Source organism: Oncorhynchus nerka, linkage group LG17 (genome assembly GCF_034236695.1).
Source record: "Oncorhynchus nerka isolate Pitt River linkage group LG17, Oner_Uvic_2.0, whole genome shotgun sequence".
Classification (NCBI taxonomy): domain Eukaryota; kingdom Metazoa; phylum Chordata; class Actinopteri; order Salmoniformes; family Salmonidae; genus Oncorhynchus; species Oncorhynchus nerka.
This window is the reverse complement of record NC_088412.1, coordinates 43348815-43361626: the sequence shown is the minus strand read 5'-3', so window position 1 is coordinate 43361626 and position 12812 is coordinate 43348815. Positions and strand designations below refer to the sequence as shown.

Below are 12812 nucleotides of genomic sequence, written 5' to 3'. Positions count from 1 at the left end.
TATTTATTTATTTACATATTAGTAATACAAAGTGGAATGAATCTTTTTTTTTGCCCAGTTTGCTTTATTTGAGAAATGCAGAAATGGAAGGAAGTTGGGAATTCTTAGATAAGCAATCCAAGTTGTGATCATATTGAATAATCCTTTTAAATCTACAGTATGTAGTGATCAAATGAGACAGCGACATTGCCTTCACAAAGTATTCACACCCCTTGACTTCAAAAAATAAAAAGTCAAATGTGACAGCCTGCATTAAAAATGGTATGAATTGAGATTTGTTTTGTCGTTGGCCTACACACAATACCTCATAATGTCAAAGTGAAATTATATTTCTCTACATTTTTACAACTGAATTGAAAATGAAAAGCTGAAATGCCTCAAGTATTCAAAGTAAACATTGACTTAAAAAGTCACATAATAAGTTGCAAAGACTCACTTTGAGTTGCAATAATAGTGTTTAACATAATTTTTTTATTGGCTACCTCATCTCTTTACTCCACACACATAATTATCTGTAATGTCCTTCAGTCGAACAGTGAATTTCAAACACAGATTCAACCACAAAGACTCGGAAGGTTTTCCAATGCCTCGCAAAGAAAGGGCACCTATTGGTAGATGGGTAAAAAAACAAACTAAAAAGCAGACATTGAATAGCCCTTTGAGGATGGCAAAGTTATTAATTGCAGTTTGGATAGTGTATCAATACACCCAGTCGCTACAAAGATACAGGTGTCCTTCCTAACTGAGTTGCTGGAGAGGAAGATTTCGGGGATTTCACCATGGGGACAATGGTGACTTCAAAACAGTTACAAAGTTTTCTCCTATCACAACAATTAAACTGAGGATGGATCAACAAGATTGTAGTTACTCCCCAATACTAACCTTATTGATAGAGTGAAAAGACAGAAACCTGCACAGAATTAAAATATTCCAAAACATGCATCCTGTTTACATTAAGGCGTTAAAGTAAAACTGCAAAAAAACGTGGCAAACTTTGTCCCGATTACAAAGTGTTAGGTTTGGGAAAATCCAACACAACAAACACATCACTGAGTACCACTCTTCATATTTTCAATCATGGTGGTGGCTACATCATGTTATACTAGTCAACGGCAAGGACTAGGGGGGTTTAAAAAAACAAAACAAAAACGGAATAGAGCTAAGTACAGGCAACATCCTATAGGAAAATCTGGGTTAGTCTTCTTTCCAACAGACACTGGGAGGCAAATTCACCTTTCAGCAGGACAATAACCTAAAACACAAGTCCAAATATGCGCCTCAGTTTCTTACCAAGACGACATTCAATGTTCCTGAGTGGCCTATGGCAAGACTTGGACATGGCTTTACAACAATGATCAACAACCAACTTAACAAAGCTTGAAGAATAAAAAACAAAGTGCCAATATTGTACAATCCAGGTGTGCAAAGCTATTAGAGACTTAGCCAGAAATACATCACTGCCAAAGATGATTCTAACATGTATTGACTTAGTGCGTTGAATACTTATCTAATCAAGATATATTAGTATATTAGTGTTTTATTTTTATACATATATATATATATATATATATATATATAAAACACACACACACACACACACAGTTGAAGTCGGAAGTTTACATACACTTAGGTTGGAGTCATTAAAACTTTTTTTTCCTCTGTCGCAGCCAGCCGCGACCGGGGTACCCATGGGGCAGCGCACAGTTGGCCCAGCGTCGTCTGGGTTAGGGAGGGTTTGGCCGGCAGGGATATCCTTGTCTCATTGCTCACTAGCGACTTTTGTGGCGGGTCGGGAGCAGTGCACGCTGACACGGTCGCCAGGTGTACGGTGTTTCCTCCGACACATTGGTGCGGATTGCTTCCGGGTTGGATGGGCATTGTGTCAAGAAGCAGGGCGGCTTGGTTGGGTTGTGTTTCGGAGGACGCATGGCTCTCGACCTTTGCCTCTCCCAAGTCCGTACAGGAGTTGCAGCGACGAGACAAGACTGTAACTACTACCAATTCGATACCATGAAATTGGGGAGAAAAAGGGGTGAGAAATACAATTTTAAAAACAAACTTGTTTTTCAACCACTCCACAAATTCCTTGTTAACAAACTATAGTTTTGTGCATGACACAAGTCATTTTTCCAACAATTGTTTACAGTCAGATTATTTCACTTATAATTCACTGTATCACAATTCCAGTGGGTCAGAAGTTTAAATACACTGAGTTGACTGTGCCTTTAAACAGCTTGGAAAATTCCAGAAAATGATGTCATAGCTTTATTCTGATTGGCTAATTGACATCATTTGAGTCAATTGGAGGTGTACCTGTGGATGTTTTTAAGGGCCTACCTTGAAACACAGTGCCTCTTTGCTTGACATCATCACATCAAAATCAAAAGAAATCAGCCAAGACCTGAGAAAAATAATTGTAGACCTCCACGGGTCTGTTTCTTCCTTGGGAACAATTTCCAAATGCCTGAAGGTACCATGTTCATCTGTACAAAGAATAGTACGTAAGTATAAACACCATGGGACCACACAGCCGTCATGCCGCTCAGGAAGGAGACACGTTCTGTCTCCTAGAGATGAATGTACTTTGGTACGAAATGTGCAAATCAATCACAGAACAACAGCAAAGGACCTTGTGAAGATGCTGGAGGAAACAGGTACAAAAGTATCTATATCCACAGTAAAACAAGTCCTATGGCGACATAACCTGAAAGGCCGCTCAGCAAGGAAGAAGCCACTGCTCCAAAACTGCCATAAGAAAGCCAGACTACGTTTTGCAACTCCACATCGGGACAAAGATCGTACTTTTTGGAGAAATGTCCTCTGGTCTGATGAAACAAAAATAGAACTGTTTGGCCATAATGACCATCGTTATGTTTGGAGGATAAAGGGGGAGGCTTGCAAGCCAAAGAACACCATTCGAACCGTGAAGCACAGGGGTGGCAGCATCATGTTGTGGGGGTGCTTTGCTGCAGGAGGTACTGGTGCACATCACAAAATAGATGGCGTCATGAGGGAGGACAATTATGTGGATGTATTGAAGCAACATCTCAAGACATCAGTCAGGAAGTTAAAGCTTGGTCACAAATGGGTCTTCGAAATGGGAAATGCATTCTAAAGTTGTGGCAGAATAGCTTAAGGACAACAAAGTCAAGGTATTGGAGTGGCCATCACAAAGCCCTGACCTCAATCCTATAGAAGATTTGTGGGCAGAACTGAAAAAGCGTGTGCAAGCAAGGAGGCCAACAAACCTGACTCAGTTACACCAGCTCTATCAGGAGGAATGGGCCAAAATTCACCCAACTTTTTGTGGGAAGCTTGTGGAAGGCTACCCGGAACATTTGACCCAAGTTAAACAATTTAAAGGCAATGCTACCAAATACTAATTGAGTGTATGTAAACTTCTGACCCACTGGGAATGTGATGAAAGAAATAAAAGCTGAAATAAATAATTATTTCTATTATTATTCTGACATTTCAAATTCTTAAAATAAAGTGGTGATCCTAACTGACCTAAGACAGGGAATCTTTACTTGGATTAAATGTCAGATATTGTGAAAAACTGAGATTAAATGTATTTGGCTAAGGTGTATGTAAACTTCCGACTTCAACTGTATATATACAGTGCATTCAGAAAGTATTCAGACCCTTTGATTTTTTCCCACATTTTGTTACGTTACAGCCTTATTTATTACGTTACATTTCCTCAACAATCTACACACAATACCCCATAATGACAAACAAAACAGAACAGGGGTTTAGAAAGTTTTGCTAATGTATTAAACATTTAAAACATAAAAACCTTATTTACATAAGTATTCAGATCCTTTGCTACGAGACTCGAAATTAAGCTCAGGTGCATCCTGTTTCCATTGATCATCCTTGAGATGTTTCTACAAATTGATTTGAGTCCCCCTGTGGTAAATCCAATTGATTGGACATGATTTGGAAAGGCACATACCTGTCTATAGAAGGTCCCACAATTGGAAGTGCATGTCAGAGTAAAAACCAAGCCCTGAGGTCGAAGGAATTGTCCGTAGAGCTTCGAGACAGGATTGTGCCGAGGCACAGATCTGGGGAAGGGTACCAAAAAATGTTTGCAGCATTGAAGGTCCCCACGAACACAGTGGCCTCCATCATTCTTAAATGGAACAAGTTTGAACCACCAATACTCTTCCTAGAGCTGATCACCCGGCCAAACTGAAATCGGGGGAGAAGGGCCTTGGTTGGGGAGATGACCAAGAATGTGATGGCCACTCTGACAGAGCCGCAGAGTTACTTTGTTGAGATGGGAGAACCTTCCAGAAGGACAACCATCTCTGCAGCACTCCACCAATCAGGCCTTTATGGTAGGGTGGCCAGATGGAATCCACTCCTCAGTAAAAGGCACATGACATCCCAATTGGAGTTTGCCAAAAGACATCTAAAGACTCTCAGACCATGAGAAACAAGATTCTCTGGTCTGATGAAACCTGGCACCATGCCTTTGGTGAAGCATGGTGGTGGCAGCATCATGCTGTGGGGATGTTTTTCAGTTACAGGGACTGGGAGACTGGTCAGGATCGAGGGAAAGATGAACGGAGCAAAGTACAGAGAGTACCTTGATGAAAACCTACTCCGGAGCGCTCAGGACCTCTGGGGCGAAGGTTCACCTTCCAACAGGACAACCACCCTAAGCACACAGCCAAGACAACTCGGAGTGGCTTCGGAACAAGTCTCTGAATGTCCTTGAGTGGCCCAGCCAGAGCCCGAACTTGAACCCTGTTGCTGTGCAGCAATGCTCCCCATCCAAGCTGAGATCTTGAGAGGATCTGCAGAGAAGAATGAGAGACACTCCCCAAATACAGGTGTGCCAAGCATGCGCATAATTACCCAAGAAGATTCAAGGCAGTAATCACTGCCAAAGGTGCTTCATCAAAGTACTGAGTAAAGGGTCTGAATAGTTATGTAAATGTGATATTTAACTTTTTTGTTTGTAATACATGTTCAAAACTTTATACAAACCTGTTTTTGCTATTTCATTATGGGGGTATTTTGTGTAGATTGTTGAGATTTTTTTTTTTACAATTCAATCTATTTTAATCCCACATTGTAACGCAACAAAATGAGGAAAAGGTCAAGGGGTATGAATACTTTCTGAAGGCACTTTCGATAAAGGAGGCTTCTAGCTAGCTACCTTTTATTTAATGTGTCTGTTCCCCGGATATAAAACTAAGGTAAGTAAAACAGTTTGCGTCCCTGTGATTGTTTAGGTGCTCCAAGTATAGAATTGTCACCTATGCTAACACAAGGAAGTGGCTTAATGATTAGGACAGTTCTATGTGGCCAGGTCTTTGTTGTGCTGCGGCTAAAGCCCAGGCTGAAAGGGCCACGCTACCTTCAGGCCAACACCTCTTCAAAGAGGCAGAATGTTTCGATTTTACTCTTTCTTCCTTCCTTCCTTCCCCTCCATCCTCTTCTTCCTCCTCTCCTCTTTTCTCTTTTGGTCATTCTCTCATATTTAGGGACAAATCACCCTTGGACATGTCAGAGGGGTCTCAGATGAAAAAAGGTGTTTTCCTTGATTTTATTTGGCGGGTGAGACCTGGGTTCCCTTTTAGGGACGTCGGCGTTCCAGTTTGTGGTCACTTAGCGAGACGCCGGAGGACATTTCCTTCCCTGTACTTAACCTCTGACCCGGGAAAGTAAAGGTGTAATCAAATCTTCCAGTGAGCTGGCTACAAGGTGCAAGTTGACTTTCACTAAGGGCCGTGGGTGTGAAGGGAGATTTAAGACCCGTCCAGGGAATATGAATAACAGTGCCGCGCTTAACATCCAACAGGTGTAGTTTATTTATCACATGAAAACCTAACCTGCCCAAAGATATGTAGATATTTATTTGCATTGAGATATTGCAGTTTGTTTATTCTGGTAATATCCCTACACCAGGAAAAAAACTCTCTTCTCTCTCTTCTATTTGTTTTTATGGGTAATTACATAATTTGCGTCATTACAAAAACACCAGTTAATTTATTTGAGCTTTTAGAGAATATAAGTCTTAAGAATTAAGACATAACGAAAAGGATTTGACCACATCTAGCCTATATCTTCTGTTCTGCCCATCTATGTGTAGATGGGAGAGTCTCTGAGGGGTTGTGTTGTGGTAGGGGATACAGTCTGTTGCCTGGCTACCCATCCACATCGCTTCGGCCAAGCGTCTCGCCCACTAACATTTCTTTTCCACGATGAGTCTGGATTTGCTTCCTCCCCAACAACTTATTGAATGTGAACACATTCATACCATTCTGAATGCTCCCAGAAAACTATGGGTTGGTCCAGTGCCAGCCTACACATGAATCACTTTATTTTGATGTCAGCGCACACAAATTTATAGGATTAGCAGGTTCAGATTGATGCATGGAGGTATTTGATCAAGCAACTAAATTAAATTCAGGATTAGTCGTCAGGAAATACAGTCGACGGGGTTGTGTTAGGGGATATAGTGTGCGGGGTTGTTTTGTGTGTAGAGGATACAGTCGGGTTGTTTTGTGGTAGGGGATCCGTGCAGGGGAAGCTACTATGAAAATATAGTTTACCAAGTTACCAATTACTTCACACTGGAAGAAGTTAAACTACAATAAAGCTACCCTTAAACATATAGTTTACTTAACTACTTTTTCAAAGTAACTTTAGTTAACGTCATCCAAACTACACTCAACAAAAATATAAACTTAACATGTAAAGTGTTGGTTCCATGTTTCATGAGCTGAAATAAAAGATCCCTGAAATTTTCCATACCCACAAAAATATTATAAAAATGTTTTGGGGTACAAATTTGTTTAAATCCAAGTTAGTGAGCATTTCTCCTTTGCAAAGATAATCCATCCACATGACAGGTGTGGCATATCAAGACGCTGATTAAACAGCATGATCATTACACAGGTGCTTGGGACAATAAACGGCCACTCTAAAATGTGCAGTTTTGTCACACAACACAATGCCACAGATGTCTCAAGTTTTGAGGGAGTGCACAATTGGCATGCTGACTGCAGGAATGTCCACCAGAGCTGTTGTCAGAGAATTGAAAGTTTATTTATCTGCCATAAGCCCCCTCCAACGTTGTTTTAGAGAATTTGGCAGTATGTCCAACCGGCCTCACAACCACAGACCATGTGCATGGTGTCGTGTGAAGACCATGTGTATGGTGGGCGAGCGTTTTGCTGATGTCAACAGAGTGCCCCATGGTGGCGGTGGGGTTATGGTATGGGCAGGCATATGTTACGGACAACAAACACAATTCCATTTTATTAATAGCAATTTGAATGCACAGAGATACCGAGATCTTAAGGCCCATTGTCGTGCCATTCATCCGCCTCCATCACCTCATGTTTCAGCATGATTATTGCACGGCCCCATGTCCCAACGATCTGTACACAATTCCTGGAAGCTGAAAATGTCCAAGTTCATCCATGGCCTGCATACTCACCAGAAATGTCACAAACCCATTGAGCATGTTTGTAATGCTCTGGATCGACGTGGACGACAGCATGTTGCAGTTCCCGCCAATATCCAGCAACTTCGCACAACCATTGAAGAGGAGTGGGACAACATTCCATAGGCCACAATCAACAGCCTGATCAACTCTATGCAAAGGAGATGTGTCACACTGCATGGTGCAAATGCTGGTCACACCAGATACGGACTTATCCACGCCCCTACCTTTTTTAAAGGTTTCTGTGACCAACAGATGCATCTCTATTCCCAGTCATGTGAAATCCATAGATTAGGGCCTAATTTATTTATTTCAATTGACTCATTTCCTTATATAAACTGTATATATTTGAAATTGTTGCATGTTGCGTTTTATATTTTTATTCAGTATACTTTGTGAAAAAGTATCATATATAAATCTTAAATTGCCAGAACAGTGGAGTCAGATGTTGACAGAATGTTTGAAATAATAATCTGATGCCGAAAAAGAAAGTAAATTCAGGCGTTCTTTACCCATATTTTATTTTAGTCAAAAAGTAGTGTGTAGTTCCTGTAGTTAGCTAGACCAGTACATGGCCAAAAATGTTATTAACTATTGAAAACACTACAAAGATATGAATTTTGTTCAACTACCACCAAGCTCATCAAAATGTAATTAAGTTGGTTATTTGAATCAGCTGTGTAGTGCTAGGGATTAAAAACAGAGTTTTGGAAACCCTGCTGTAGGAGATACAGTCTGAAGGGTTGTGTTGTGGTAGGAGATACAGTCTGAGGGGTTGTGTTGTGGTAGGAGATACAGTCTGAGGGGTTGTGTTGTGGTAGGAGATACAGTCTGAGGGGTTGTGTTGTGGTAGGAGATACAGTCTGGGGGGTTGTGTTGTGGTAGGAGATGCAGTCTGAGGGGTTGTGTTGTGGTAGGAGATACAGTCTGAGGGGTTGTGTTGTGGTAGGAGATACAGTCTGAGGGGTTGTGTTGTGGTAGGAGATACAGTTGGAGGGTTTCTGAGTTGGCCATAGACTTAACTGGTTTACTCGGAGTATCCAGTACTTTGAGTGATGTGTGTGTTTTAAAACAGCTGGAGAGATAGCCGGGCCTCCACACACATTGATGGATGTCTCTCTATCTGGGGATTTAGGAAGCACAAACAGACCTAAGCTGCTAACTGAGGAGAGGAGCAATGATTTCTTAAATCGCTTCATTTAAGAAAAAAATAAACACATACCGGTACTGTACCACAGGAAATACCTCAGAAATAATCATCCGTTTTATACAAAAACATGCACCAATCGGTGTGTGAGGCCTGACTGGACAGAGAGAGAGGAGAGAGGTATGTGAAGGATTAGTGTCCAGGAGCCTGGCTTTGTAAACAAAGGACCTGATGAGACTGATAATGACTGGTCTTTGTTTCAATGACCTGTTCAGAATTTTTTGAAAATGTTCATTTGGTTGTATGGATTAATTTTGGTTGTATTGATTTTTCCCCCTCTTTTAATGTTGAAAATAAACTTCAACACATCTACAATGAGATGGGCAGTGTTTCTGTTATATGCATCTGAATTACTTCTAAGTATTTTGTCAATTGGATTACACTGAGCTGAACTACCAAAATACTTTTCTATAACATTTTTTTTTTATAGTGGTTCACCATTTTGTTTCCCCACTTTCATTGGTATCAGAAGTCTGATGGCACTGCTAAATGAACTAAATATAAACGTGTTTACAAAAATGGAGCATGCTGAGTATTATTCTAATGATCTCCGCCCCGAAACAAGGTTTTGTCTAGAAGGGATACAGCTTTTGTCAAAATAGACTTTTCGTAAACAGGTTTCGGAGAACATACGCAGCAGGTTAAGATAATTAGCGTAGCAGGTTAGGAGAATTAGGTTAAGCTGTATCCCATCTAGACATGACTTTGAAACAAGGCCAATAACAATAACCAGTGTGAATTTACAGTTCATTTTTGGTCATTTAGCAGACACTCTTGTCCAGAGTGACTTACAGTCGGTGAATTCAACTAAGGTAGATAAAGAACAACATAATCACAGTCATAGCAAGTGAAAGGTTTCTGTAACCTTTACTGAGAATGTCGTTGCTCTTTGGGCCAGCTACTTGCTAATGTATTTCTGTATTTTAAAATACAAAATACATGTATTTGAATTTAAAACATTTCAAGTATTTTCTAGTTCATTTTGATACATTGATCTTTAAGGTATTTAGTCATTGTCATTTTTTGCCCATCCCTGCCTCGAGCCCATGGAAACATCCACTGCCTATTTGTTTGAAAGCATGGCATCTTTATATGTTTAATGTCCAGCCAGCATGTCAATTTTATAGTTCACACATGCATGTTACATTTTGGGTTTGCAGAGTGTGACCTGATTACGGTGAGCTCTTCATGCGGACGTCAAAATATTGACATGTTAAGGAGCTGATTGTTTCAGGTTAATGGTCACTCAGGCCCTCTGATTGGTGTGCTTGGCTGCACTTGCCTGGGAACCGCCGTGTCATTGGCCCCCTTGTAGATTTAGTGATATGAACATTTGCATTAGGTTGACTTTATTGTTTTTTTCTTGTTGTGCGTTAATTCCAGTCTGCAGAGCAGCCAGTGACCCATGCCCTGAGAACTACCCAGTATCCCCCTGTCTCCCTCTACAGGACTTCCCTGGCTAATAAAAGTCTCTCACACACATACACATTTTCATTCAAGTTTCATTGTGATTTTTTCGTGCGGTGAATTTTTGTTAGCCATTTCAGCCAGGTAGCCATTTCAATTTAACAAGTGACTTTTGTTAATGCAGCATGCATTAGTGTAAGTTTCATTTTGACAATATTCATTCATTTCTTTGTTCTTATATTTCACTTTCATTCAGTTAATGAAAGTTAATAAAGCATCTTTTTTTTTTTTGTGATGAATGATAAACGAGACATAATCCAACGTCATTATGCAATGCCTCACTTCGATACCTCACCACATTTGTATTATTTGATTGCATAACATTATACATGCACTGAGCTCTCTCTTCTGAGCAACCTTCAAGCCAAAACAAAATGTTGGCCATATTCCACCTCAAAAGGAAGTCAACTAACTCCGCCAAGAATATGTCAACCGTATAAAGAAAGCCATGTTGCAGATGCATTTGGCTTCTGGTGGGTGTATTTTGCGATTAGCTATAACACAAACACTACAGTATAATTTTTGTTTTTAGTTTGTTCATTTTATTTATTTATTTAACATGAATTTGATAAGGAAAAACCAGAAGGAATGTCTATTTTAAAATGTAAATAAGGGCTGGAGAGAGGGAAAAGAGAGGGGGGAAAAGTGAAAAGGGGCAGTGGGTAGTGCTTTTCTTTCTGTGCATCTGTGTGTTGTCTTGGGCTGAGCCTGGACTGTGCATCTGTGTGTTGGCTTGGGCTGAGCCTGGACTGTGCATCTGTGTGTTGGCTTGGGCTGAGCCTGGACTGTGCATCTGTGTGTTGGCTTGGGCTGAGCCTGGACTGTGCATCTGTGTGTTGGCTTGGGCTGACCCTGACTGTGCATCTGGGATCAGTATGCTTGTAAACCATGGCATCCCTCCTCGTCCTCCTCTACCACAGCTTTCGTTGGCCCAGTCGTGTTGGGTTGAAGAAACTAAAGCCAGTCTCTACCTCCCGTCTTTTCCTCTCCAACCCACCGCCTTTAGACTAAAGCCTGCCTCTCTACCTCCCCTGCAAATAGCCCAAAATACGAAGAATGTCGTAATGACATAGTATTAGAGCGTATTTACAGTATATTGTAGACCTATATATCTATTTCTAACCGTAGTAGGCGGGCTATACATGGCTGTGTCCATAGCCCACTTTGTCTGATAAGAAAACCCAACAATTGAATTTAAATATTTGTGTTTTTATTGTGAAATATAGCAAAATAGTTGAATATTCATTTGAATTATGGATTGATTGTAAATGTGCATTTTGTGTTCTTTCTCTCTTGCAGTTATCTCCCCTGGTTTGAGATCTACTACAAGTTCCTGAACACACTAGCAGATTACCTAACCAAAAACCAGGTGATACGGCCTTCATGTCTCTGTACAGTACCTCCTTTAGGACATTTCATAAGACTCATGGTTAGCAAACCTGATATTGAGGTACAAGATGTGGCATGTAGCAGAAGTCACCAACCAACAATAGACTAGTACGCTACTTTTCATCAGCTTCTGTTGGGCATGATCTTGTGTTGCACACAGTAGCAGTTTAAGGTTGTATGTACAGTAGCTGGTTGTGAGAGCCATGTTGTTGTAAGTTGTTAGCAGTGTTCTGTTTGTTTGTAAATGGGGCTGAGCTGGGGGAGAGAGAGTCGGGCTTGGCTTGGCTCTGAGTTTTTTGAGTCAGCGATGTTGACATTTCACAGACCAAACGCTGATTTAGAGCTAGAAGTCAACTCCTGATGATTTACTGGAAAACAACAAACAGTTTAGGAATACACACACACTTTGCCAAACTATTTCAGTAACAGAGGGAAAGAAGTTCAGGGAATGTATAAAAGAAATGGGGAAAAATGTGCAGCTAGCGTAAAGTGGAATTGATGAGGCAGTGTTTATACCAGAGCGCGAGAAAGGAGGGAGAGCGAACAGGGGGAGAGGGAGACTGAGAGAGGAAGGGAGCGGTTGGGAGCTGGGACTAAGGAGTGCCATCAGTGTGCTGTCATGTAGCTTTGCTTCCTCAAAGCTACTATGCTGAGAGAGGGGTGAAGGGGACAGAGCCTCCCCAACACACACACACGCCCATACTCTCGCACACACAATCACACAGGCGCAGGTTCAGGGGGTACAGGAAACAGTACATGTCACGCAACACTTCAACCAATCAGAGCACAGGCGGTCATTAGCCTGCTCTCCTGCTTTTAGAATCTTGAATGTATTTTTTATGCATATATATTTATTGTATAAAGTGTATGTATGTATGTGTGTGTGTATATATATAAATATAAATATATATATATATATATATATATATATATATATATATACACACAATAATCGCTTCTATATTCCTTATAAAATGTCAATTTCTTTATATGTCACAGACAGTACTGTATTTGATTTGAACTGAAGTATAGTACTGTAAATTAATTTATGGATGGATTTCTTTGACAGATGTCATTTTCAGTCAAAACAAAAGTAGAGGACAAGTGTAAATGCTATTTTCTGTCAAATAATAAGTCCTTTGTTTGTGTGAACATTTCTATGTTCATCTTTATCTCTGCTCTGAAGCAGAGAGAGATAGAGAGTGAAAGAGGGATTCGGTAAGAGATAGATGAGATATGTGTGTGTGTGTGTAAATGTTGGGTGACTGCAGTGTTGGTGTG

The 12812-nt window shown here is 40.6% G+C and overlaps 1 protein-coding gene across 6 annotated transcripts in view; it reads left to right on the top strand.

Annotated features, from left to right (window-relative positions):
- The window catches only part of LOC115145297 (DENN domain-containing protein 1B-like), a 180323-nt gene that overhangs the window by 85573 nt on the left and 81938 nt on the right, over window positions 1-12812 (top strand). For all 6 annotated transcript variants that reach the window (XM_029686763.2, XM_065003186.1, XM_029686761.2 and 3 more), the window contains one exon: window positions 11442-11511. In XM_029686763.2, the coding sequence (XP_029542623.1) occupies window positions 11442-11511 (70 nt within the window). The remainder of the gene's footprint in view (window positions 1-11441; window positions 11512-12812) is intronic.